The sequence below is a fragment of the Crocodylus siamensis genome, chromosome 9 (assembly GCF_052110815.1).
Source record: "Crocodylus siamensis isolate JL-2025a chromosome 9, ASM5211081v1, whole genome shotgun sequence".
Classification (NCBI taxonomy): Eukaryota; Metazoa; Chordata; order Crocodylia; family Crocodylidae; genus Crocodylus; species Crocodylus siamensis.
The window spans coordinates 70,713,789-70,739,605 of NC_143403.1; the positions used below are offsets into that span (position 1 = coordinate 70,713,789).

The 25,817-nt window shown below is 43.0% G+C and overlaps 1 protein-coding gene across 5 annotated transcripts in view; it reads left to right on the forward strand.

Annotated features, from left to right (window-relative positions):
• Positions 1 to 25,817, forward strand: part of HECTD4 (HECT domain E3 ubiquitin protein ligase 4) — a 109,000-nt gene that overhangs the window by 75,559 nt on the left and 7,624 nt on the right. For 4 of the 5 annotated variants that reach the window (XM_090063984.1, XM_090063988.1, XM_090063986.1 and 1 more), the window contains exons 43-72: positions 364 to 533; positions 973 to 1,088; positions 4,718 to 4,821; positions 5,068 to 5,229; positions 5,346 to 5,494; positions 5,779 to 5,858; positions 5,953 to 6,116; positions 6,387 to 6,624; positions 7,094 to 7,230; positions 7,377 to 7,503; positions 10,517 to 10,654; positions 10,930 to 11,066; positions 11,212 to 11,372; positions 11,467 to 11,648; positions 12,429 to 12,634; positions 12,992 to 13,122; positions 13,377 to 13,582; positions 14,275 to 14,454; positions 15,568 to 16,871; positions 18,193 to 18,400; positions 19,023 to 19,246; positions 19,334 to 19,485; positions 19,719 to 19,825; positions 20,676 to 20,799; positions 21,555 to 21,745; positions 22,077 to 22,223; positions 23,444 to 23,563; positions 23,705 to 23,860; positions 24,393 to 24,496; positions 25,235 to 25,456. In XM_090063984.1, the coding sequence (XP_089920110.1) occupies positions 364 to 533; positions 973 to 1,088; positions 4,718 to 4,821; positions 5,068 to 5,229; positions 5,346 to 5,494; positions 5,779 to 5,858; positions 5,953 to 6,116; positions 6,387 to 6,624; positions 7,094 to 7,230; positions 7,377 to 7,503; positions 10,517 to 10,654; positions 10,930 to 11,066; positions 11,212 to 11,372; positions 11,467 to 11,648; positions 12,429 to 12,634; positions 12,992 to 13,122; positions 13,377 to 13,582; positions 14,275 to 14,454; positions 15,568 to 16,871; positions 18,193 to 18,400; positions 19,023 to 19,246; positions 19,334 to 19,485; positions 19,719 to 19,825; positions 20,676 to 20,799; positions 21,555 to 21,745; positions 22,077 to 22,223; positions 23,444 to 23,563; positions 23,705 to 23,860; positions 24,393 to 24,496; positions 25,235 to 25,456 (5,847 nt within the window). The remainder of the gene's footprint in view (positions 1 to 363; positions 534 to 972; positions 1,089 to 4,717; positions 4,822 to 5,067; positions 5,230 to 5,345; positions 5,495 to 5,778; positions 5,859 to 5,952; positions 6,117 to 6,386; positions 6,625 to 7,093; positions 7,231 to 7,376; positions 7,504 to 10,516; positions 10,655 to 10,929; positions 11,067 to 11,211; positions 11,373 to 11,466; positions 11,649 to 12,428; positions 12,635 to 12,991; positions 13,123 to 13,376; positions 13,583 to 14,274; positions 14,455 to 15,567; positions 16,872 to 18,192; positions 18,401 to 19,022; positions 19,247 to 19,333; positions 19,486 to 19,718; positions 19,826 to 20,675; positions 20,800 to 21,554; positions 21,746 to 22,076; positions 22,224 to 23,443; positions 23,564 to 23,704; positions 23,861 to 24,392; positions 24,497 to 25,234; positions 25,457 to 25,817) is intronic. The other variant, XM_090063985.1, reaches the window with a different exon arrangement.

Sequence of the window (25,817 nt, forward strand, 5' to 3'; positions counted from 1 at the left end):
TAAGTGCAATCATAAGTTATGCTGTTATTAAAAAACAAACCTGCGGCATGTAAAAGGCCTCGATTCATCTTTGTTTGTTTAAAGATGGCTTGTAAAACTTATCTCTTTTTTGTTTTAAACAATTTATAATGATATTTAAATATAAAGTTCTCATCCAAGTAACAGTGTTCATTCTTCCTCTGTTAAGGATGTTCCATAGCATACTGTATTGTTTCTCTTTTTGACTTGTGGTTTTTGTGTGTGGTGCTGTTTTTGTGATAGTGTAAAATGAGAGTTTAACTCCAGGTGATAAAACTCACTCATTTCCTAGAAACTAACTACTTGAATTTAACTTTTTACCATGCCCCCCACCACCACCATCAGGCATTGCCTCTTCATAAACTGTCCATTACTGAGAAGGTAGTACAGGCAGTCCAGTCCATGTTGCTTCCTCAGGAGGGAAGTCTATCTATTCATACCTCACTTCCTGCAACAGGAGATGGCTCAACTCCAGTAATGGCAGTGGTCCGACTTCTTGCTGAAATAAGAACAAGGTGAGTTGTTGTTTGCTTATACAGTGCTCTAAATGTCTGCCCTGCTGTCCCAAATGAACATGTTCCAGATAGATGGGTGCATCTTTAGTTTAGTTTTTTGTATGTAAATAGTAGCATAGGACTACATGAAACTGCATAGTTCATAAAGATATTGTATTAGTTTCCAAAAGAAAATAAAGCAACTGATTATGTATTAGCTAGCAGTGAGGTGCCACTTTAGGAACCCAAAGCCAAGAGTAGAAACAGCAACACAGAGAGCATGGTGTTGCTTTAATATAAAGCAGGTCAAATACATTTTGCAGCAAACAGGCAAAGTAGTAGAAAAGAATGCAGCTCTTCTTCAAACTGGTCCTGAGATGGGGTTTATGATTATTGATATCAGGCTCAACAGAAGAGGTCCATGTTAAAGTGTTTTTAAATGTATTCTTTTTACATTAAGAGCATGCCTGGTGATGGCCCAGCTGTTAGAAGACAGCTCATTCTGTGAAGAGTTCATACAACAATGTCCAGCTGCTGTTGAAGTTCTGAATCTGGTGGCCCAGGAGTGTAGCCCTGGTAGGTCCTCAGTGTGTTTTGACAGCTGTCCTGCCATATTTTGTCATGCCAGCGAAGCCCTTGAATATTAAACTACTTCCATTTTGGATACAGCCTCGCAAACTATTTAAATACTGTACAAAGTACAGGCAGCCCCTGCTTAACGTGGCGTTGGTTAGCACTATTTTGCTATAACGCTCATTTTAAATTGATACCTGATTCCACTTAGCGCTCAGCAAATTTCATTATAATGCTCGCGGTTGCCATCTTGGGTCATTAAAAAGGGTCATTAAAAACACTTGCGGTCGCCATCTTGGGTCATCAGATACTTTTGGTTTCACTTAATGCTCGTTTTTTCAGGAACCAATTAAGAGTGCTAAGCAGGGGTTGCCTGTAATAGGAAGACAGCGTAATAGCACTTAGTCTGATTCAACATGCCTTATTATGCTTTTAGACCCCTAAATATATTGGTAGATAAAAGTCAGCTTGACTTTAATTAGGTTTTGTGTCTGAAGGCAGTGTGTTCGTATCTGACCTCAGTATGGCCCTTCAGTTCCCCTCACATAATTAATCTTACTGTTGGTTCACCGGTTTTGCCTCATATTTTTAAATTGGAGACCTTTCTTTGAGAGAAACCTATGTTAGGGTGCAAGTCTACTCAGTCTGAGTTAGTAGTAAAGCCAAATCCAAATGAGATTGTAGAGGATCTCCAAACTGTCAAAAGTATTAATTTTTAATAAGCTGTGGCAGTGATTATTGTGTAACTATAAGCTGAGGTATTCAGCTTACTGTACCTGCCCATGCTAATGCTCAAACGTAGTAGAAATGGAATCTTTAAATAGTGGACTGGGGGTGTGAGTTCAGATTAATTCAGCTTTTGTTTCCAATGTAAGCTGTTGTCTTTTTCTTCACAGTTCTCTTCAGTGCATTCTGTAGCATGTCTGTGCTTTTCATCTTTATTAAATGCTACTTTTGTTTTCTTCTTGTTAACTTCCTCATCTCTCCCCCTCTTTAAGGCTAGGCACTTGGACCCAGCAGAAGCCCTAGGTCAAGGACAGATTATAAGATCCAAACTGAGCGTTTAAGTGGAGGAAAAGGACTGAAGAAAAGGAAGCTTTGAGGCTGCAGAACCAAATGGCAAACCACTGTTTGGCCTCCAGTATGAAATTGGGTGTGCCTAGCTACTTGCCGTGTGATAAATTCTGTGACTTCATGCTTCTGTTGGGTCATAAGCTTGCTGACTGAAGTAATTCCTAGTACATACCTTGATTTACTTACAGTATAACTACTCATCAAACAGTTAGATTTAAATTCAAGCAAAACCAAAGCTTAGACAAATGAAATACATTGTCCTTGCTTCTCGTGGTTGCTAGTAGCTGTGGAACAACCTGCACAAATGGAGCATTAATTTGTGATGCTGAGGCCTGTTTTAACTGGCTTCCAAGGGACTAGATAAGGCTGATTGGGAGATGGAAATTTCCAGTTCACTTTAAAAAACAGTGCTGTGACTCTGGCAGTCCTTCTTTGCATGCCGAAGTGCATGAATGAAACTTCAGAGCTGTCAGTTGCCCTCTGCTTTTGATTTCTGCCTTTCTATGGCTCATTGGTCTTTCTCTCCCTTATTGTAGTGGTGCACCATCATAAAAATATTCAGCATTCAGGTTACTCTGCTGCAGATTTTGAAATTTTCATTGTTGCAAGTTTTTTATTGAAAAGCTTAAAAACACAGGTTTCTTGAAACTTACATCTACACAAAAAGGCTATTAATGTATGAATATGAACTGAAAACAAGACTCTAGTTTTAATCTTTCATTTAAAATATGGTGGCTCTGTAGACATGCATGTGTCATACAAACTGAATAGTGAATCCTCTAATAGTTCAGTAGTTTAAACAATGAGCAACAAACTGTTCTTCCTGACTGATGGAAGTCATCTTTTCTCCTTTAGGCTCAGCACCACTACTCCCCAAAGTTGATTCTACCTGAATTTTGGAAGCTTAACGTGGTTTTTCTTTGGCTTCTGATGTTACAACTCTCATTGTAAATGATCGGAAATTAGGTTTAAATCAGTAAATCGATTATAGGTGATTTGAGAAGCATAAGTGCTTCAACAAAGTGCTTTTACCCAACCTGGTTGGTCTGTGTGTAGCCTCATGGAAACGGGGTGAATTTTGTATCAAACATGTATAAATTAATTAGTTTTTCCCTTTCTCTCCTAATTGAAAGGCGTATTTTTAATAACAAGCGGTTTTGCCCTGGACACTAGTTTCATGTTTTTGTTTTACAGGGTCATCTACACGTGCATTAATGAGCTTTTCCTAATGTGCATTAAACTTAGTACCTTCAATATGAGGTACTAAATAAATGCATGTTAGTCTGTGCTAATGTACAGAAGCATAAGTGCACGCTTTTTAGATGATGCTTAATGTGCAGTAGCTTATTCTACTGTGCATTAGCGTATTAGCACTTTTTTTACATGCTGCTTTAACATGCAGTATTATAGGCTACTGCTCATTAAAGCGCACATGAAGATGCACCCACAGTGTTTTATTTATTGTCAGTTGAATGTAAAGCTAAGTCTCTCAGCTGAATTCATCTTTGATCAGGAGTTCCCCTTTCTTCCAGGTAGGCTTCTCCATAGAATAGTACCTTTGAGGGTGATGTTAACTAGGCCTTGAAAGGATCAAGCGCCATCTGCTCTCAACTAAACAGCGAGACATGTTAGTCTCATTCTTTTACTTTCTGCTCAGTCACAGATTAACAGTTTTAACAGAGGGAAAGATTTATGTGTTCTCGTTCACGCAACATTTTCTAGCTCCAATTTTCAAAAATGACGAGTGGTTTAAGATCTCTCTCCTTGAATGCCCAACTCAGCACTTCTGATTTTTCAGAAAGTGCTAAGCACTGTCCCTGTAACAGGAAGGAGGGTTTCCATTTGGTTATCCCAGATCACTGCATATTATATTTATGAATAATAATGCCTGTGCCCAATATAGTTTATTTCAAGCGATGATCAGGCTAGCTATTTTATTTCAATGGCCAGCCTATAACTTTGAATTTTCTTTACACAAAGTGCCCTGTAAGAATCAAAATGTTTGAAGCATTTTGGCTACCTCAGTGAAAACACAAGAATTGGATTTGACAGTGCTTTACTCAACTTCAGCTTCACTTGAAGCTGTATCAAGCTCATTGATTTTAACTTGAAAAAAGAAAAGCATTAAATCATAAGGAAAGCTAGAAAGAGTAAGGTAATCCTGAAAGGCGGTTGAAGGGAGCAGGTCTGAACACATCTCACAGCAGTGGGGATGCTAGATGTTGCTGTAATATTTCATTCTCACCCTGCTAGGAAAAGAATGAAGTGACAATCTTAAATGGAGAGTAACTGCTTTTGTTCATTTAAGCTGAAGTTACCTGTGTATTTGTACAGGGGAAAAATCAGAACAAAATGCACCACACACAAGCCATTTTTCAGAGGTCTCATTTTTTGGTAAGGTGAAGGGAGAGATTAATTGAATGTATGTATTTACAGTTTGACTTCCTTGCAGCATGTAGGGGCTTTTAACACAGTTGTGCTTGGTCAGGAATGCTAGTCCCCCTCTAGCCTGACCCACCTAAAAGGAGATGCCACTGGTTTCTTTTGTGTTGTTACAGGGGAGAGGCTCCTCGTTGTGGAAGTGCAATGTGAAAGGCTGAGAATGTTGTACCGAGATTGTGCTCGTCCCCCACCCCCGCCACTCCAGGCAGACAGAAGACAGGTAAATAGAGAAATATGGTGTGGGTTTTTTGGCCCCTTTTCAAATGGATTCAGGAGATAGACCGTTACAGTGTAAAAGGGAAGGCATTTCTCCCACTTATATGTGCTTGAATGCAACGTGGGTTATGTAGGTTACATCAGGTGCACTCCATAAGCAAACTTGGTCACTGGATTGCAGCAGGCTAATGTCTACCTTACTGTGTCCAAAGCAGTCAGATGAAGTAAAATGCCCTCTTCCGATTTCCAGCCCAAGGAGATTACATGGAGCCCTTCAAGAGTGTTTCCACCTGTGCGAGCCTGCATGTTTTCATCACATCTCACAGCTGTAACGTTCTTGGCTGACCCTAGCGCAGGTGGGGGACTGCCTCGTGGCACCTTTATCTATGCTACATCACCAGTCCCAGTACAGGTAAGAGGGCAGTGTGTGTGTGTGTATGTGGCTGTATCATTGTGATTTGTCTTGAATGCCTGACAGCACAGGCAGTCTCTGCCTGGCTTAATCCCATGCACAACATTTTTTCCTAGGCTCCATCATTCTACTGGGAAATTGAAGTAGTTTCCTATGGAGATACAGATGATGACACTGGTCCAATCGTTTCATTTGGGTTTGCCACTGAAGCAGAGAAGCGGGACGGAGCTTGGACAAATCCTGTTGGCACGTGTCTCTTCCACAAGTGCGTTGGAAATATGTTCACTGAAAAATACAGCCTTGCTCACTATATTAATGGCATATAAGCCCTTTGGGACTTGGTATAATGTTTTTCTGAGTACATTTGCATACTCAACAAATAATGTCGACAAAAAAGGAATCTTTTACCCCTTTTTAGTGAAATATGGTAATCCCTTATCCAAATGAGGAGAGTTCCAGTTGTGTTTCAGCACCATGAGCCAGTTTTAATGTTGCCTTATATAGAATGCTCCTGCTGTTAATGTGTCTTCTTCCTGTTTTCCTTCTTAGCAATGGACGAGCTGTGCATTACAATGGATCCAGCTTGTTACAGTGGAAGAGCGTTCGCCTAGATGTGACGCTTTCTCCTGGTATGTCCGGATGTAGCTTATTTACATAACTGACCACCTTAGATAGTGGGACAAAAGCAGATAAATGTGTACCTCTGATTTAATTTTTCTCCAGGTGATGTAGCAGGGATTGGCTGGGAGAGAACAGAAGGAACTCCTCCCCCTCCAGGGCAGCCAGCTAAAGGCAGAGTGTACTTCACGTATTGTGGACAGAGACTTGGGCCATATCTGGAGGATGTCTCGGGTGGAATGTGGCCAGTCGTGCACATTCAGAAAAAGGCAGGTGTAACACCTGAGCATGTATTTGTTGATATACTCTCTTTTGTGAGCATTGGTAAATTTTAGTGAAGGGGAAGAATTAGCTGGACTTTACATATTTGTTACTCAAGAGTAATCATTTTAATCTTCATTTTATTCATTTGTGTTAAAATATTTATTCAGTCCTCCTGTACATATACCAGCAATGGGTAAATGCATTTTTTCAGCAGCAGTTTAGGAACAGACCAGTGCGTTAAAACAAGAACTTATTTTGTGTGATCTTGGTTTCAGAACACGAAAGTCCGGGCTAACTTTGGATCTCGCCTGTTTGCCTATGCTGAGGGACAAGCTCACAGAAATGCTGCTGATCTGTGCATTGACCTTGCTGAAGAAATCAGTGCCAACTTTGAGGCTTTGCCTTTTGCCATGGCTTCTGATAGTGATAATGATGCTGGTACCAGCATAGCTTCTGATCCTGGGACACATGGACCTCCTTGTAGAATTGCTGCTGTTGCCACAGCTCAGCAACGTAAAGTAGTCGCTAATAATATCTGAATAGCTTGTTTGGTTTATTTAATTAAGACTTACTGAAATTAAGTATTCCCTAGCTGAATTTCTCAGGGCACTTCCAAGTGTAAAATGCAACTGTGATGCTTTATGTAGAGCTGCCATTGGCAAATAAATGCTCATTTAATTTTAGACAAAGCATTGTAGAACTCAGTTATCTCTTTCTTCCATAATGTAGAGCATATTGCAACCTGTTGTTCTGAGTTAAAATAACAGTAATTAAAATGTATTTTTATTAGGAATCTGGATGTAATTAGATGTCATAATTGATTGACTCACCCAGTTATTTATACTATCTCTGAATTCATTAAATTTCCACCATCTGATATAAGATAATCTGTAAGGGACAAAGTATTTGAAGGACTCTGTAAAGTACTTTAGTGTGTCTGCTAATGCTTGGAAGTTCATTATTTCATTGTGTTTGGTTACAGAATATGACAGTGACAATTCTTGTCATTATAAAATGGAACTTAGCTATGAGAATTTCATTACGTCAGGACCTGATCCCCATCCCCCTCCAATTGCTGATGATGAAAGCGATGATGACGATGATGATGACATCCCACGGGTAAGAAAGAGAAGCCACTCCATGTACTGTAAAAATGGTTTCTTAATACAGATTTTGTGTATTGAAACAAATGCATGAACTATGGGTTTTTCATTTTCAAGAAACTTCAGTTTCTTCATTGTTTTCTGTTTGGCTTTTCTTTGTAGGAGGATCACTATGCCTTGTTGGTGAAAGCCTGGGAAACTAAAGTTTTTCCTACCATTAGAAGACGGTTTCGTAATGAAGCTGAAAGGAAATCTGGTTTGGACCAGATTAAGGGTGCCTTACAGCTAGGTATGATTATTGAATGTTTATTTCTATGGTCATAATTGCATGTGATTAATGACGGGAGAGGAAGCAAACTATAGCGTAACGCATTTAAACTGCACAGTAAAATCTGCAATATATGAGAACCTAACTATTAAGATTCAACCAACAATATGTTATATTGTATTTTTCAGTGTTTTTCTAATTTTTTTTTGGTGTAAAATGCACAGGATTTGGTGGAATTAATCATAGTTGGTAGGGTCAGAAGGGACCTAAGCAGATTATCTAGTCCGACCCCCTGCCATGGGCAGGAAAAGGATGCTGGAGTAAAATGACCCCAGCTAGGTGGCTGTCTAGCTTCCTTTTGAAGACCCCCAGGGTAGGAGCCAGCACCACTTCTCTTGGAAGTTGGTTCCACCTCCTAGCTGCCCTGACTGTGAAGTAGCGCCTCCTGGTATCTAGCCTGAACCTACTCTCAGTCATTTTATGGCCGTTGTCCTTGTTATCCCTGGTGGTGCTTGGGGGAACAGGGACTCTCCCATTGCCTGCTGGTCCCCGTTGGCAAGTTTATAGGTGGCCACTAGATCCCCTCTCAGCCTTCTTTTGTGGAGGCTGAACAGGTTCAGGTCCCGTAGGCTCTCCTCGTAGGGCCTGCCCTGCTGCCCCGATCATGCGAGTGGCCTCCTCTGGACCCTCTCCATGTTGTCCACATCCCTCCTGAAGTGCGGCGCCCAGACCTGGACGCAGTACTCCAGCTGCGGCCTGACCAGTGCCGCATAGAGGGGGAGGATCAGCTCCCTGCACCTGCTCGAGATGCATCTGTGGATGCATGCCAAGGTGCGGTTGGCCTTCTTGACCATGTCCCCACACTGCCGACCCATGTTCATCTTGGCATCAGTGGTGACTCCAAGATCCTTTTCTGCCTCTGCCCTGATGAGAGGGGAGTTCCCCAGCCTGTAGGTGTGGTGCTGGCTCTGCCTCCCCAGGTGCAGCACCTTGCACTTGTCAGTGTTGAATCCCATCCTGTTCTCATCCGCCCACCCCTGTAACCTGTCCAGGTCTGATTGCAGCCTGTTCCTCCCTAGCATGCCCACTTCCCCCCACATCTTAGTGTCATCTGTGAATTTGAACAAGGTGCTTTTCACCCCCTTGTCCAAATCGCTGATGAAGATATTGAACAGTGCGGGCCTGCGAACCGAGCCCTGGAGGACCCCACTGCCCACATGCCTCCAAGTTGAAAATGTCCCGTCCACCACCGCTCTCTGGGTGTGGCCCTCCAGCCAGTTTGTGACCCTACTTTTAGAATCTTTTGATCCATTATCCCCTTGCTTTAACATAGGTTTTTATATTTAATTTTATGCATAACATACCTTTTAACCAAAAGACCTTGACAAACTACCATATCTCTCATGGACTTTTGGTGGTGTGTTTGATTTTGTGCTGTTCTTCAGGTACTGAGTGCTATGTAACAGCAGAGACTACAACTGTAATCTTGCAGGCAATATATGTGAATTAATTGTACTTCTCTGGTGGAAACCGTAGCATTGTTATTAGTTTTTCCTTTCCCTTCTTTCATGCTGATAAACTGGTGACTTGGACAAAGCAGAAAGATGCTACAGAAGGGTCTTTACTTCCATTTCAGCACAAATTTGGAAGGCACAACCTCATAGGCAATTCTCTGCTCAGCAGGAGAGATGTCAGCTTTCCCCTATATTTTCCACACAGACATCACTAATCATGAATGTTTAATAAAAAATGTGTACTGTAAATCCAGCTACTTCTGCCCATTTGTTCCAGAAGTAATTTTTTATTCCCCTACCACTTGGATACTAACTCCATTTGTCACATGAGAGTTTGAGAGAGCTGGCATGTGAGTAACAGTGTAATCCTTGTTCCATATCCCTTGACGTTGAGGTGTAATGCTGACCTCCTTCATGGGATGAAGATTAGGGTACTCGCTCTTCATGCCGATTACAATAGGATGCTCTTATTAAAAAGAGAGAGAAACATTTCTGTTTAGATGCATCTTAAACAAACTCCTGTGCTATGACTTTCCCTTAAAGATCATGCGTTCTTATTTTCTGTTTCAAGACCATTTTAATCCTTTGACTCAATCTTCATTTAACACACCCCTTGGTAATAGCAATCCTGGACTGTAATGCAAAACAGATTAGTTGTAATCAGCCTAGCTGATGGACTTCTTAAATAATCCTTAGGATTTTTTAAAATAAGCCTTAGGATTTCACTTACCTGTGATGCTAATGAGGAACAGCAGTGTTCTTAATTCTTTGGAAGAAACTTCTCTTTTGGGTGGAAGGGAAGCAAAGTGCTGATGCTATTTATATCCCTTCTTCCTTCACTCTTGGCACAGTTAGGGACATAGAGTCATAGTGTAGAAGCTATTCAGGCATTAAAGTACAGTGCAGTATCCTGAGTGGCAGGCATACTAAAACTCTACTGGAACTCTCAAAGGAGTGATAGGGAGATGAACCTATAATTTAAGGTTTACCCTGCATAATGGACCCGTATAATTCTGCTTTTGTTTTCCATGGTAGTTTTCCAAGTGTCTATATACAGCATCTTAGAATGATGCTTTGACAATGTCTTGTTTCTTCAATAATTACTGAACCACAAGCCTAAATAATAGAAAGTGGGGATGACAACTTTTTGTTCCAACTGCCCACGTTTACAGGTTTAAATACTGTGTAGTGTCAACATTGTGGCTAATGTACTGTCTACAGAATTGCTCGAGGGTATAAATGAGTTTAGCTCCACTATAGAATCGTGATTATCACTTGTCTGCAAATGTATTGGCTTTAACTCTAGAAATGCTTTCCAAAAACTGTCAGAATTGATGTAGCCCTCTTTTTTTTTTAAAATCTTGGCATAGTATGTGGTTCATAGTAACCACTTGTTCATTGTGGTGGTAGGGTTTTAATCCTCAACTGGAGAATCTGACCTGAAACATTCGTTAGAGATGGTGTGGTTTGTTGCAAAGATGACCAAGGCCAGATTTAATCAAAGGCTTTTCTGTTATCAGGCATGGTGGATATAGCCCGACAGACAGTAGAATTCCTTTATGAGGAAAATGGTGGTATCCCAAGAGACCTCTATCTTCCTACCATTGAGGATATCAAAGATGAAGCAAACAAATTTACAATTGATAAAGTTCGGAAAGGTAGGTTTTTCTTTCAATTTTATCGGTAATGGAAGAGTTGGGTTTGAAATACTGTTTTAACTTTGCATGCAAGAATGAAGCCCAGGACAGCATTGTGCTTGGTTAAGTCATGGCTGCAGCTTTTTTAGGTAACTAAACTCAGACTTCCTTTGTGTATCCTAGCCAAAGATAAGGCTGTGTTACTTTGGAGCTAGGGCCCAGTTGCATAGACTGTTACACTTAAATCAAGAAAACTTGTCATTTTTCTGGAGATATGCTGTTCCTTTTATCTCCAGGTCTCACAGTGGTGACTCGCTCTCCAGACAGTAACAATGTGGCCAGCAATGCTGTTGGTACAGCTTTACCTAAATTTGCTATTCGCGGAATGCTGAAAACATTTGGTCTCCATGGTGTTGTTCTGGATGTTGATTCAGTGAGTAAATCTGTATTTCAGTTTTTACATGCATTTACAGCCTGCATGTATGACCCAACACGATAGCATGTGCTAGTTGAAGTTATGTTCTGCGTTCTTTGTCTAAAAGTTCTTGTGTATTGAGACACTGCACTTGACATTTCAGGTCAATGAATTGGTACAAGTGGAGACTTACCTCAGAAGTGAAGGCGTTCTGGTAAGATACTGGTATCCTATCGACATGTTAGAAAGGCCACCTGCCGGTTATCGGAGGACTGCAACAAATGGCCTGGTTACTCTGGATAATACAAATATTCAAATTCATAGGTAAATAGAAAATCAGTTCAATAAACATTTCCATTCCTATTGCATAAATCAGCCTACAGTATTGAAAAGTCAACTCTGTTTTGCATTTTTGTAGAGAGCTGTTGCGATGCGAAGCCTCACTTGCCAAGCTGTACTGCCGCATGGCTCTCCTGAATATCTTTGCCCCCAAATCTCCACACATGTTTACACGCCTTTTTCATATCCCTGCCATCCGTGACATCACACTGGAGCATCTTCAGCTCTTGTCCAACCAACTTCTTGCCCCACCTCTCCCTGGTAAGTTATACTTGACTTGGTTTCTTCCAGTATGATAATAGAGTGATCCCAAGCAGTGTATTCTTTCAAGAAAAGCTGTGAAAGATGGAACAAGTTCAGAGGCTTCTTGAAACTGCCAGTTTTCCATTTGTTTCACAAAGGCATGAAATACTATTGTCATCATAATTAAACTTTTTCAAAGTTGCACAGACACATGCAGTCAACAGTCTCTTGCTAGATTCATGAACAGCTGCAGAAAAGCTTGTGATCTCAGAAAGGCAGGTAAGTAAGTTCTGGGCTGAACTGTAATATGTTCACTGTAAGAAGAAAAGAGCTAATTAAGGGGAAGGACAATGGTACAAAAACAAGAGGAAGATGGTGCAGAACTGCCATGAATAAATGTAGGTTGGCTATTAGAAGAAGGTGGAGCTTCCCAATAGAACTAGTAGGGGCAAAAAACCTGACAGCTTGAAGTTTCTGAAAGTGGTTATGCAGCATGTTTGTTTGTATAATACGGGAATGGGGTTTACTCAGGAAGAGGCTTCCAATCTGAAGCCCCTAAATATTTATCAGTGAGCTCACAAAAACTCAGAGCCATGAGAAAGACCTTTCCCTGCTTGCTTCTGCCCCAGACAGATTTATTCCACTGGGTGCTGTGCTTTCTGTATGTCCTCTTGAGATAGGTGGGATACTGTAGAGCCTTGTTATCCCTGGGGTCTTGAAATGTTTTTGTTTTACCAAGTGCTTAGAAGTGTAGAGTCACCTCCCAGGTCTGCACTGTGTTTTCTCCACCCTTTGCAGATGGAACAGTCAGTTCGAGTTCAATTCTTTTGGCCCAGTCCCTGCAACACTGCATCCATTCCCAGAACTGTTCTGCCACAGACCTGTTTTACCAGGGCAATTCACAAGCCATCCGGGAATGGCTTACAGTCGCCATCACCCGGACTTTGCATCAAGGAGAGGAGAGTCTATTAGAACTGACAAAACAAATCTGTTCCTTCTTGCAGGTAGTGTTCTTGATGCTTTCTGAATGTGTTTGTAGTTTATGAGAAACATTTAACTTACTAAAATATGTATTAGTCTTTCTCTTTTCTCTGTGTGTTGCCTTTGTTCTTCACACCTTGACACTGCTTATCACTATTCATAAACTCAACACTGTTTGTCATAGTGCACCATTTTTCTGAACATGCTGTAATGCTACTCAGATCATACCAAGCAATGGGATGCCCTGTGTAGTATTAAACGAAATGTCCTCAACATGTCAAATTATTTGCAATCCCACCCTTAGTTGTACAGTAAGGAGAGGAGTTTTGGCTTGTTGCTTTGCTACCCTGAGATTTTCATGCTTGAATGTCATTTTACAGACTGCGCCAGAGCAGTTCCCTGCTGAAGAGTTTCCTATTTCAGAATCCAAAGTCAGTATGGATGTTAACTTCCCTGGGGCTGCTTTTGTAGTTGTGTCCTGCAAGGAGAGTCAGTCTGGATTCCGCAAAGAGTAAGTTCTTCAGGAAAAGGAAAGGAAGACAAACCCTTTCAGGGCCAATAGGGCCAGAGTGGGATCTATCCCTCCCAGTACTTTCTTATGAAATCTGTGTAGACTTGGGTTCTTTTTTTTTTTTTTCTTTTTAAATAAAAATGACCAAGGATTTCTGAGGCGGGGAGGATTAGTATTGCAGAAGGGTACAACATGCATACTCAAGGGTGTGGATTTTGATCAAGCACCTAACATATTTTCTGGTTATTTTCTAGCTCCTCCCTATATAAGGCTCCCTGGGCTCGAGTGCTTGTTTATGGTCTTGGTCATAAAGTAAAGCGGAATGGCCAGTTAAACCTCATTGAGGCAGTGTGTTACCCTCGGGATGCCTCACCAACCAACACAGGCTTGACGCCTCCCCCAACAACCAACCAGTACCCTTCTGTGATCATCCCCACTGACAAGGTCCACATCAAACTAGGTAAATGCCTTTGCCATTTCTAAAATAGGTGGACGATGTGTCATCTCTTAGGAATTTCCTCCGTTGGCACCAGGTCTGCACTCCATTGGTATATGAACTTAGAGGGGGCCTTTTGAGCAATGGGATTATAGCATAACAGTAACCAGACACGGTTTTATATTTCTGGAAATTTTAGTGTTGCCTTTTCAGAGTGTGATAGCATCAGTTCACAGAAGCCTGTCAGTTCCTGTATATTCCTTGGCTGTCTCTAATTCACACAGCCGGAAGTGGTATATGGAACTAAGTTCAGCCCTGAGCTTGCTTGGTGCTGTGCTGCATTTTGAACAAAATACAAAACCTAGGTGGTGCTGTGGCAGGCACTCATTGCTGCAAAATGAAATAGTAATTACTATTATTATATTATTATATTGTATTATTATATTAATAGTAATAACGGCATTCTCCTTGTACAACCAGCAGGAGAAATAGCTTGACTTGTTTAGAGAGGAGTATGTGTATGCGAGAGCCCTTTTCCTTCAGAAGACTCTTAAGTTTCATCAACTTTGATCACCGGTTCCTGTATAACATTCTCCATTAGCCCTGCTTTCCATGAAAACATGCACCTGGCCTGGTGGTATTTTTACCTTCGGCTTGGCACTATCATTTGCTTTAATCAAATTGTAAAGGTCGTTTCTCCCTGTCTTTTTGTCTAGGGGTATCTCCTCCTCCTGGAGCCGTGTTAGTCTTACATTCTGTCCCCCTTGAATTTCCACTGGCTATGGCATTTACTGAACAAGTCTTAACTTGGAAATCAGAGGATGGTGATGGCAAATCCGAAGATGAACTGGATACTATTCCTGTGTCAGTTCTTCTACAAGTAGTGGAATTTTTAGGTGAGAGCAAAGTGCTTCTTGAGTGTCCGATAAGCACCAGTGAAAAAATGTGATCAGATGCAATGTTCATCAAAAAAAGAAAAATGACAGCAGTTAAACATGTTTGAGACACTGTCATGGAATCTGGTTTTTAAAAGTCCAGAAGTGTCTGTTGATGTGATTTCACCTTTTTGAATATTTATAAATAAACTCAGCATTAAAAAAGACCAAAAAACCCACGTGATGCTTTTCAGCTGACACATTTCACATGACTGGATAACATATTTAGAAGTGCCTCAGTCAGTTTGAAAACATAGTTATTTAAGCACCTTTAAATTTTTTTCTCCTGGTGTCATCAGTGAAAGATTTTTTTTTAGTAACCAGAGCCTTGTGTGTTCTGCAGTCACAACTTTTTGCCATAGAACCCGAGATTGCCCTGGGGAGGAAAAAATATAAATATGAACAGAGTATGAACTGATGCGGCAGTAGCCTTCAGACAAATTGAGATCCTAGGTGTTAATGAGCAAGTAAACTGCCGTATTCATCCTCAAATAACCATAAAACCTTAAAGATGGGAAACCTGAACACTAATTGTTTCACTGCTCATCAGTTTAAGATAAATATCCAGGTAATTTGCTTTTTTTCATTATCACAAATGGCCTCCTATGCTGCCTCAAATGTCCAGAAGCTCAAGCTGTCTCCACAGAGCTGCCAACCTCTCTATCTTCCCATGCCAAGATTTTTTTTTTAGTGTACGTGTGCATTGTGGCTTCAAACATATGGACCATAAAATCTGAAAAGATGTTGACATCACAAAACAGACTGAATGGAATATTACAGGAATTCAGGGGTCATTGGTCTGATTATACTCTTACTTTTTAAAACAAAATTTAAAAAGCTGCTACATCTAAAGCCTTCTGCAGCGCCGTATTTAGGTTGATTTTGCCTAGCGGCCTTTGTGATACCTACATGGTATCATGCAGCTGTTGGTTGCTCAGAGTCTCTGTGGGAAGAAAATAGCCAGTGGTTTTTTATAAGTGGCCTTGTTGATGTTGTATCTGTTGCACAGCGTTGTTGTAAATCACATAATAAAGCCAGTTGCAGCAAGATCAATCTGTTTGTCATCCTGTTTAGGAAACTTTCTCTGGACGACAGACATGGCAGCTTGCATGAAGGAACTATTATTTCATCTCTTGGCTGAGTTGCTTCGCAAAATTCACAGCCTGGAACAGAAAAAAAACCCAGCTGGGTTGTCTTCCTCCATTGCACTTCAGCTGAACCCCTGCCTGGCTATGCTGATGGCTCTCCAGTCAGAACTGCACAAGTTATATGATGAAGAAACGCAAAACTGGGTGTCTGGAAATGCGTGTAGTGGTTCTGGCATTGGGGCGGCTGACCAGGGGAGATTTTCAACGTATTTTCATGCTCTGATGGAAGTCTGCCTTGCTGTAGCAGAAGTGACTCTGCCAATCAATATGAGCATAACAGCTAGCGTGATGTCCTCAACAAATGCACCAAATCTCAGCGACTCCTCTTCCTCGTCCTCCTCATCTCCAGGGCAGACCCCACAGAGTCCAAGCCTCCTGTCAAAGAGGAAGAAAGTCAAAATGAAGCGGGAAAAGACATCGACTTCAGGGAAACGGACTTCAGCCCGAACTGCCGAAACTGACACCACGATGCTGAGCATAGGAGGAAGCAAACCTGAGGACATGTTATGGTTTCACAGGGCACTGACCCTGCTTATAATTCTCAGACACCTGACTAAAAAGGACCCCCAAGGGCTGGGTGTGACAAATGATGCTGTAGCTGATGCTTGTCAGGCACTAGTGGGTCCAACAGCTCACAGTCGGTTACTGGTGATTTCTGGAATACCCACTCACTTGGAGGAGAGTACTGTCAGGAGTGCAATCCGGAAGGCATGTAATGCACACGGTGGGGTCTTCAGAGATGAAATCTACATCCCTCTGCAGGAAGAGGACCCGAAAAAGGTCAAGGACAAAGCCGAAGGAGGAGAATGTAGGACTGAGTTGGAAAAACCAACTGTGTCGAGTAGTGCCGACAGCTTGGATATCAGCAGCTCTAGCAGCGTCACTCCTGCAATGAGCGTCAGTGCTTCTGCTTCTACAAGCCAGGCTTCTCTCTGCAGCTCACAGGGCATCTCTCGGACAATTAGTGATATCTCCGTGGACCAGTTTCAAGGTGGTCTGGAGTTGGCCATTCCACCAGGACTGCTAGAACCTCATGTTGTTTCCAGCCAGGAAAGCTTAGACCTTTCGCTTTGCAGCACTGGAAGCCTCGGCAGCCTTGGCAGCCTGGGGGAACAGTTGGACAACGTAGAAACAGCATCGGTGTCTGATGTTGGATCAATGTACACGGTCACGTCACTGGACAACCAGCCGCTGATGTCACGGCCCATCAAGGGGTTTGCAGTAGTAGAGGTAATAGCCCCCGGGCAAGGCAGGTTTCCTTACAACAGCGGGGTTGGATTCTCCCCTAGCAAATAAGGTTGATTTTCATGACTCTGTTTTCCTCAAACTGCAAAATCTGACTTTTTGCTTCCCTGTGCACAGTACTGTGGGGGTGGACTGCTGGGATGCAAAGGGGGAAGGGGTGGTTTCTATGAAGGAGACCATGACTTGAATAATTCATTTGTGTGTGATGGATGGAGAGTGGCAGGTTATTGTAAACACGGAGCTGTTCGGTACAAATGATGCATCTAACAAGGGTGCAGTGTAATGTGTATTTTTGTTTGAATTTGATGGATCTTCTTTTCTATACTAACCTGTCTGCAGATTTATTGCTACCACCACTGTGCAGTGACCAATCATTTCTTCCCACAGGCTTTATCGGACCCTTTAAAATACAGCATGCTTTCTGAACATAACTGTGCAAAGTGACCGACTGGGGATTTTTGCACAATCCATTCAGTGTAGAGCCTTGTTTGATTCCATCGGTGTTATGGTTTGATACGAAAAGATGTATTCTGAATTCCACAAGCATAAATCCTGTTGTGAAAGCCTTGTGCTCCTACATCCCTTCAGCCTACTTGGAAAGTCTCCCAATGGGCTTCCAGACACTGCCTTAATTTATTCTAGTTTCAGAATTAGACGTGTTTCAATTCTTCCTAAAGAAGGAATATACCATGTTTCAACAGCAGCTATTCAGCTGCTGTTCTTAACTTTTAATTGACCCAAAGCCATGACCATTGAAAAAAATAGTAGGTCTCTACAAGGAAAATGGCAACATAATCATGTTAACTCCTGTTCTGGGTCTCTAGCAGCTGTGGGAATGATGTATGATTATTACTCGCAGCATTCAAGGAAGTTATTTGGTGTTTCAATTCCCCTCTGCACAGCTCTGGTTCATAGGGCTGCTTGTATCTGTTTTTTTTCCAAATGAGACATGAAGCCAGACAATATGGTAAAGGAGAACTGCAGGTGACCTAGCAGCCTTTCAAACCATTGGGAACTGTATTTTCTTATCAGAAGATTTCTGTGAGTGGCTACCAGATTTAAGATATGGCATAGCAAGTCCCAAGAGGCCAGAAAAATTAAGTTTTTGGTGTAGCAGTTTCAGTTAGCTTTTTTCTCAGAGCAGACATGTTGCCAGGTGCGTCTGAATTCTGGTATATCAAAGGGTGAATGTGGATGTATAATTCTGAGTCTCTGCAAGAAAAGATAATGCAAAAATTAACTCATGGATGGCAGATCATTTGTCCCTGGCGAGAATTCCTTTCAGCTCTTTCCTTTTTTTGCACAGATAAGGTCAAGAGCTAAAATAGAGAAAATCCGTGCCAGTTTATTTAACAGCAGTGATCTGATTGGGTTGTCAAGCCTGGATGGTGAAGATGAACTAATGGAAATGTCAACTGAAGAGATTTTAACTGTTTCTACTGTCAATCAGAGTTTATTTGATACACAAGGGAGCCCAGCACTGGAAGACTATTTCAATGATAAATCAATAAAAGGTGTGTATTTTCCATGTTAGCAAATAGTTTGCTTGCAGCACATAGACAAGAAGGCAGATTCTGCCTTCTCATTGGTGCAAATTCAGGGTATTTTATTGATAGAATGAGTAGTAAAGGGGAAAAGTATTTCTCATTAGTTCCTTGCCAGTAGATGGTGGGGAAATTTGTTTGCAGTCTGAGTAATGTTCAGTCATCTCTAAAACTGGCCAGGTAATAGTAAACCATTATTCATGGCTCACTTCTTCCATGATTGATAAGGTGTAAGATTAATTGTTGATGGGCGAGAAGGGGAAAGGAAATTTAGCTAATAATTAAAGTATTGACAGATACTACTGTGTAGCTCTACAGATTGTGATCCGAACCTTAGGACCATATGAGAAATGCTGAAGCCTCTCAAAAGTCTAGTAATCTGCCTGATCAAAATAAGTTAAAGATGCTGCATGCGGTAGCACAGGCTGAACTGCTTTTTGTAATGTTGTCGAAGTGTATTTGATCCCTAATACAGTAGGTGCATCTGATATTATATTGGGTCAATAGAAAAATATCTTTCCTGTGCCTTAATCTTAAATCCTCTTTTCATAATGCCTTTGTATCTGTACTGCAATTTATTTTTTTGTAATAGGTGAGAAATTGGTTCCAGGTGCTCGGGAAGTCCTCACAGAAATCTTTAAAAGCTGTGTCCATTCTGAGCAAATGCTGAGCCTGACCCCGGCGAAACCCATTAAAGTTGCTGATATTTATCTTAGCAAAGAGCAAATCAATTCTCAGACCCCTGGAAACCTTCTCCACGTATTCTTCATGAATGTCCGGCCCCCAAAGAAGGTGCTAGAGGATCAACTCACTCAGGTAGCACTTTGTGAAATGTGTTTTTTAATTCCGTGCTTGGATAATTTAGAAGACTTGAGGCTAACTGTTCATCTTCTCTGTTGGCAGATCTTAAGGAAGTACGGTGTGCCCAAGCCAAAGTTTGACAAGAGCAAGTATAACAAGGCAGGCAAAGAGCAGCATCCAGTGAAAGTTGTGAGCACCAAACGCCCGGTTACAAAGCCACCTACAAAGGAAAAGTCTGTGCTCAACAGTGTCAGGTGAGCACCTTGAGGCTTCCAGCTGATGTACAGAACCTGTCTTTTCTTTAGGGAACTAGCGGTTTCTTCTCTGGGTGTGGGACAAGTTAAAAAACAAAACTAGAAAACTCGTACCCTCAGAGCCTCACAATTTTTGCACTCTGCCAAGCCAGTATTTCATATTGTGGCCAGATAATGACACTTACTCTCATAAGGAAGTGTGCATTCTAACATGCAGATGTTCTGTCCTTTAGCAGAACAGCGTTGAGTGAGAAGAAACCTACTGTGAAGCCAAAGTCTCCAGAAAAGAGCAAACCTGAGGAGAAGGACCCTGAAAAGTCTCCCACAAAGAAACAGGAAGGTAGTGTCTGCCTAGACATTCATGTCATCACTTTGTCTGGGGAAAGAAGCCATTTACCAATGGGAAATACATGTCACAAGTTCACATTGCCCAGGTTTAACTAAAAGTCTAGAGTTATGTGGGAGTCTGGACTGATCGATGTAACTGAGGGGAACTTGGTTAAGGAATTATTTTTGTTTGTGCAGCTCTTAGAGCGTGTGTTACAAAAACCCAAGTTCTCTACTAAAGAAGCTTATAGTTTAAAGGCCTCATACAGGGGGAAATGAAAGATACTGCAGTAGAGCAGTGCAGCTTGCCCGTGTGTTATGTTCCCTAGTTTAAGTGTGGAATAGTTCAGTTTTTTAAAACTTCTGTAATCTAGTACGAGAGAATTCTCTTTCACTAGCAATGTGGACTGCACAATCGTTCATAGGGCTGGAGACTGTTAGTTACTCCTCGGCCAGCTGGGGTTGACTGTGAGGGTTTGCTCTATGATGCCATCCCTCACTTTTGGAAATACAGGATGAGCTCTGAAGGGGAGTGTCGGCAGCCAGCTGTGAAGCCTTGAGGTGTCCTGTGATTATATACCTAGGCACGAATACCCTCAGTGGAGCTGAGGGGGAGGGTCCTGGGTCATCTGCAAGAGAAGTGAGCACCCTTCTCTTAGGGGTAAATTTTAGTCAGCGTAACATTTGGAGACTTAGTTGTTCTGGGAGGGGCTGCGCTGTAGTTCCTCGTTCTGAAGAGGGGAAGACCAGAAGGAAGTTGGCAGACAGGGTCTTCAAGTTGTGAACTTGAGGGCAACACAGGCCTGCTTATGTGTTAGCATCATGAGTCACTAATCATTTGATATTTGCATTCCTGCTACCAGTCCCTGAAGAGAAGTATCTGACGCTCGATGGATTTCACAGATTTGTTGTTGACCGTGCAAAACAGGACATCCGGAGTGTCTGGCGAGGTATTCTGTCCTGTGGATATGATCTTCACTTTGAAAGGTAAGTTCTGTAAAGGTAATATCAAATAGGGAATGCTTCATTTGAGCACATTTGGACTGGGTTATTTTTGCTACAGCGAGTCTTATCAAACTTCTTTAATGCTGAGCTCCTGCTGTAGGTGGCTGCAGGGCCTCAACACAGAATTTTTAAATAAGCCCTTAAAGATAATTTACAGGATGATGCCCATTCAGCAGCCAGGGGGGCGGTTCCTAGGCAGTAGGATCATATCCAGAATTACAGAGATCTGCTTTGAACAAAAGAACTTCATTCCCAAAACCCATGGCTAGCTGTGGACTCTCCTACTGCATAAACCAGCTCACATGGCCTCTTGCCTTGTCAGCCTTGCATTCTGAGCCCCATGGTAGATGTCACTATTGTAGTAGATTTCCTCAGTTACTTTGCAGGGGGAGTCATAGGGAGAGGAGAAGGATCTGTTACCACATTAAAATGAAGAAGTATCATCACTAGATCCTTCTTCTCCTCTTGGATCAAGCCATGGATTGATTGCTGTGTCCCCTCTGCACTATTTATGGCAGTGGGTAAGCCTGCTGAACAGGGGTCACTTTTGTCAGACTGCTGAAACCGAGGCAGGGGTATGGTAATACAGTCCTTGCAGACACCTGTGCTAAAGGAATTGTTCTCATGAAAGTGAAAAGAGAGATGAGTAGCAAGCCCCCTGGCTTCTGGTTAACGTGGGCTCTCTCTAACTGGGGTATCATTTGCACTTCACCAGTTCTAATCTCTTTGTCCTTCAGATGTGCCTGCATTGATGCCAGGCATGCGCAGAAAGCTTCCCGGAAGTGGACTTTGGAGATGGATGTAGCCCTCGTTCAGTACATCAACCGCCTCTGCCGTCACCTTGCAATCACCCCAGCACGACTGCACCCACACGAAGTTTATCTGGATCCAGCTGATGCGGCGGATCCCAGGATCTCGTGTCTGCTGAGTACGTGCAGATTATATACCGCTCATGGGTTTGGTTTGAACAATCTAGGAATGAATGTGCATTTAGTGCTGGGGAAGGGCACTAGGTGGACAGCCCTGTAGTTGGCTCTCACCATAGAAAAGGAATAGCATGGGCTGTGGCAACACAAGTTTCCTCACACTACCCTGTTACTGTGCCTTGACACTGGTCTTCAGAGTGAGGGCAGGTCCTTTGAGTGTAGGGTTCCTAGGCTGAGTGTGCTGGCATGTTGGCCCTTGGAGGAGGGAGGAGTGGGATTGGATGCCCTGCCCTGTCCTTTCGCCCTCTGATTCTGTATGGTTCCTCCCCTCAGATGTTCCCATTGAAAGTCTGCGCCTGCGTTTTGCACTACTTCAGTCTCTGAACACCACGTTAGAGACCTTCTTCCTGCCACTGGTGGAGCTTCGACAGACCGAAATGTACACAAACAGTATCGCCGCGCTGCTGCAAGAGGCCAAAGGTCAGACTTTGGGAACTGTGAGAGCTCTTTGCATGTATCAGGGTTGGCACAGACAGGCTAAATACTGATGTACATCCATGGGACTGGGGTGCAGGAGAGAGTACAGCCTTCTGGCAGGGGCTTGCTGGCTTCACCTCTGCATCATATAAACCTCATGCACTGCCTGAAGGGGCAACTATATAAGGACAACTGCTCAGGTGGAGAGCACTTCTTGTTCTCCCTGAAGCAGGTAGTTGAGCCAAGGGGAGTGCTACACTTGAATGAACCTGGCTGAAGTGCTGTGAGAATTTGCAGTGGGAATTTCTGGTAGAAGGCTGCATCTTGTTAGAAACAGCATGAATTTTTAGATATTTGTTGAACAGAGACGGTGTCCTCTACATCTGTGTGGTGCCTGGCACAAACGTGCCTTCATCCTTTTGGGAGGTTCAAGTACTTCTGCAAAGTTAATAATAATAGTCTTAGCAATAATAATGATAATAAGGCTCAAATAACATCACTGGCACCTGTAGCTTATGTGGGCATTCCAGGTGCAGCACCATGACAAGATCACATCCTTAGTGTGCAGTCTTCACCACAAGAGAACTAGAGATCAGGATGATGTGTACCAGGCATAGACATTCAGAGGAACTAATAGATGTCTTCATGTGAGCTTCCAACACAATAGCATGAGACTTGTGCTACTGTAGCTGGATTTATTTCTCCAGATTAAATGCAGTCATCAAAGGTGTAGAATGCTATATTGGTTATGATTTAGAGCCTTGCTGTCTCCCTCTGGCTAGTCAGAAAAATGGCTTACAAAGCCAGGGTGGAAAAGTCTGGTATTCTTAGGCTCTGCCTTAATATAGAGCCAAGACTTGGGGGCACCGTGTGACACTTAATTTATATCTTGTATCTGTCTCAGAGAGCATCGTATCTTAAAGCTGTTTAGTAATGCACATTTCCTTTGTGTCTGTACATCCCATAGTTTGGCAGTCAAGAAATATTTCCCTAATGCGGGAAAAATCTGGTGATGCAGCAACCACATGGAAAAATTCTCATTTGACACCTTCCTTCCGGCAAACTCGGAACGTAAAGTGTGGCCAAAGGTCACCTAGATTGAGCAGCTCTTAGACTGTTACTTAACGGCATTTTCGGTCCTTTCCCAAATGTTCTGTTGCATGATTTCAGGAAATGAACTTCCAGAAGGATCAATAACAGACAAACTGTGTGTGTGCGTTTAGGTTTAATCTTTTATGACACAAAGGTGACTGTAATGAACCGCGTGCTGAATGCTACAGTGCAAAGAACAGCAGACCACGCAGCCCCAGAAATCACCCTGGATCCACTGGAGATAGTGGGAGGTATGTGCAGCAGTTGTACTCTTAATCAGTTTACATTTACTGCCAAGAGAATTTGGAATCCATCTCAGTGCCTGAGCTCAGCGGCTGCTGAGCACAGCACACGCACAATGCATGCCAGTTGAGAGGTGCTTTCTCTCGTAGGTGAGATCCGTTCTTCAGAAAACTCCTACTTCTGCCAGGCAGCTAGACAGCTCGCCTGCGTACCATCCTCTCAACTGTGTGTCAAGCTGGCCAGTGGGGGGGATCCCACCTACGCCTTTAACATCCGCTTCACAGGCGAGGAGGTCCATGGAACAAGTGAGTTATAGTCCCGGCCACATGGACCTGGGTGCGGTAAGCACAACGTCCTCAAAGGGCAATCAAAGCTAGGCTGACCCTAAGCTTGGAGATTGGTGTAATCATGGGGGGCCAGACTTCCTTTGTATTGCTTTGGGCAGAGGGGGGACATGGTGTCCGTAATACATAAGAATTTGAACACCAGGAAGTTTTCCTTTCATAAAGCAGGAAAACAAACCTAAGTTTGGTCTCTGCAGTGCCTGCCACTTGCTTGGTTTATCTGAGCAGAGCTTCTGCACTCTGTAGAAGGCTTTACTTTTCCTCCTGGCAATCTGAAATGAACATCCAGCGCTTGAAGACAATGCACAGAGCTTGAATACTTAAGAGAGCAGAAAATTAACCCACTGCTTGCTCTCTTATGTCATGAGCGTGGATGGTCACTGGACACAACCGAGTGCGTTCCATATGAGAATCTCAAATGATAAAGTCTGATTTCACGGGGGAGGAGACTCTTGCAATGCAGCTAACAAGGATATTGCCCCTTTTTTTTCAGGTGGATCTTTTCGTCACTTCCTGTGGCAAGTCTGCAAAGAGCTACAGAGCTCATCTCTCTCCCTTCTCTTGCTGTGCCCCAGCTCTGCTGTCAACAAGAACAAGGTGAGGGGCCAGACTTGCAGCCAGTGATGTTCCTCTTCCAAAATGCTGGGAAGGTACGAGTGTTTTTGGTGCCTGGGGCAGGACTGCTGACAGCAAGGGGAATTTCCAAACGGGTGCCTAAGCAACCCCCACAGCTCTTTTTTGAATCTGCTACTTTCTGCAATGCTAACCTTTGATCAACACTGGTCTGCAGTGTCCTTTCAGGGTTTCGACTGTGAGAGCTGCTCTGGTATCCATGTGAAGTTCTTTTTGCCACTCCTACTCTGTGCCCTTAGTGCCACTCATAAAGATAGGCAAGGGGATTGATTGGAAACTCGGAATCTTGCCCCATTTGCCTGTGTTGGGTGTTTACAGATGCAGAGGTGCGGTCTCAGGTCCATGCCCCAAAGAGCTTATGATAGCAGAGGCCTTGCTCCTTCCCTGCAGTGCTCAGGGGTAAGTCAGTCGCATGCAGGGAGACTGTATTAGCTCAGTCCAGCCTAGTGCCTGCACTGTTGGTTATTACCATCCATCGGCTTTAGGTAATAGAATGAAGCCAGTGCAGCAGGTGAGCGTGCCCCTCTGCATCCTCACATTCCCACATGGAGACAAAACCACTGGTGCCAGCCTTTAATACGCTTGTTCGGTGCGAAGGGCCAGCACCTCAGATATGAAAGTGTTTCTCTGTTATATCATGCTGTGTGGGCGCAGCCGCCTGCAGGGCTGGGTGTTGAAACATGTGTCTGTTTGTTTTTCAAGGGAAAGTATATTCTGACGCCCAGCCCCATCACCTATGCGGAAGAGCAGTTGCTTCACTTCTTTGGGCAGCTGCTGGGCATTGCGATTAGAGCAGATGTTCCTCTCCCCCTGGACCTCCTGCCCTCATTCTGGAAGACGTTGGTGGGTGCGCCACTGGACCCTGAGGTGGATCTCCAGGAAGCTGACGTCCTGACCTACAACTACATCAAAAAGTTTGAAAACGTAACTTTCCTTCTTTTCCTCTGTAACCGCGGCCCCGAGTGCACTGATCGTTAGCGGCTGCTGCGAGCAGAGCCTGCAGGGAATTGCCTGAGGGCTTTGCCCTTCAAATTGATCCAGTCATGTAGAGGCACGTGGCATTCTGTGGACTCCCTTTAGGCATAGGGCCTTGTTAATCAACCACAGGACCAGGGCCAGAATCTTAGACACCTGCATCCTATCTGGAAAGGCAACTCAGTCTGGCATGGAGGGCAGATTTGCCTCCCCTAAATGTTCCCATTAGCAAGCTTAAGGAGTTTGTCCTTCAACAGGTTGCTGACAAACCTGGGGAAACCTAATGCTATGAATCCACTGTTTGGCAGGA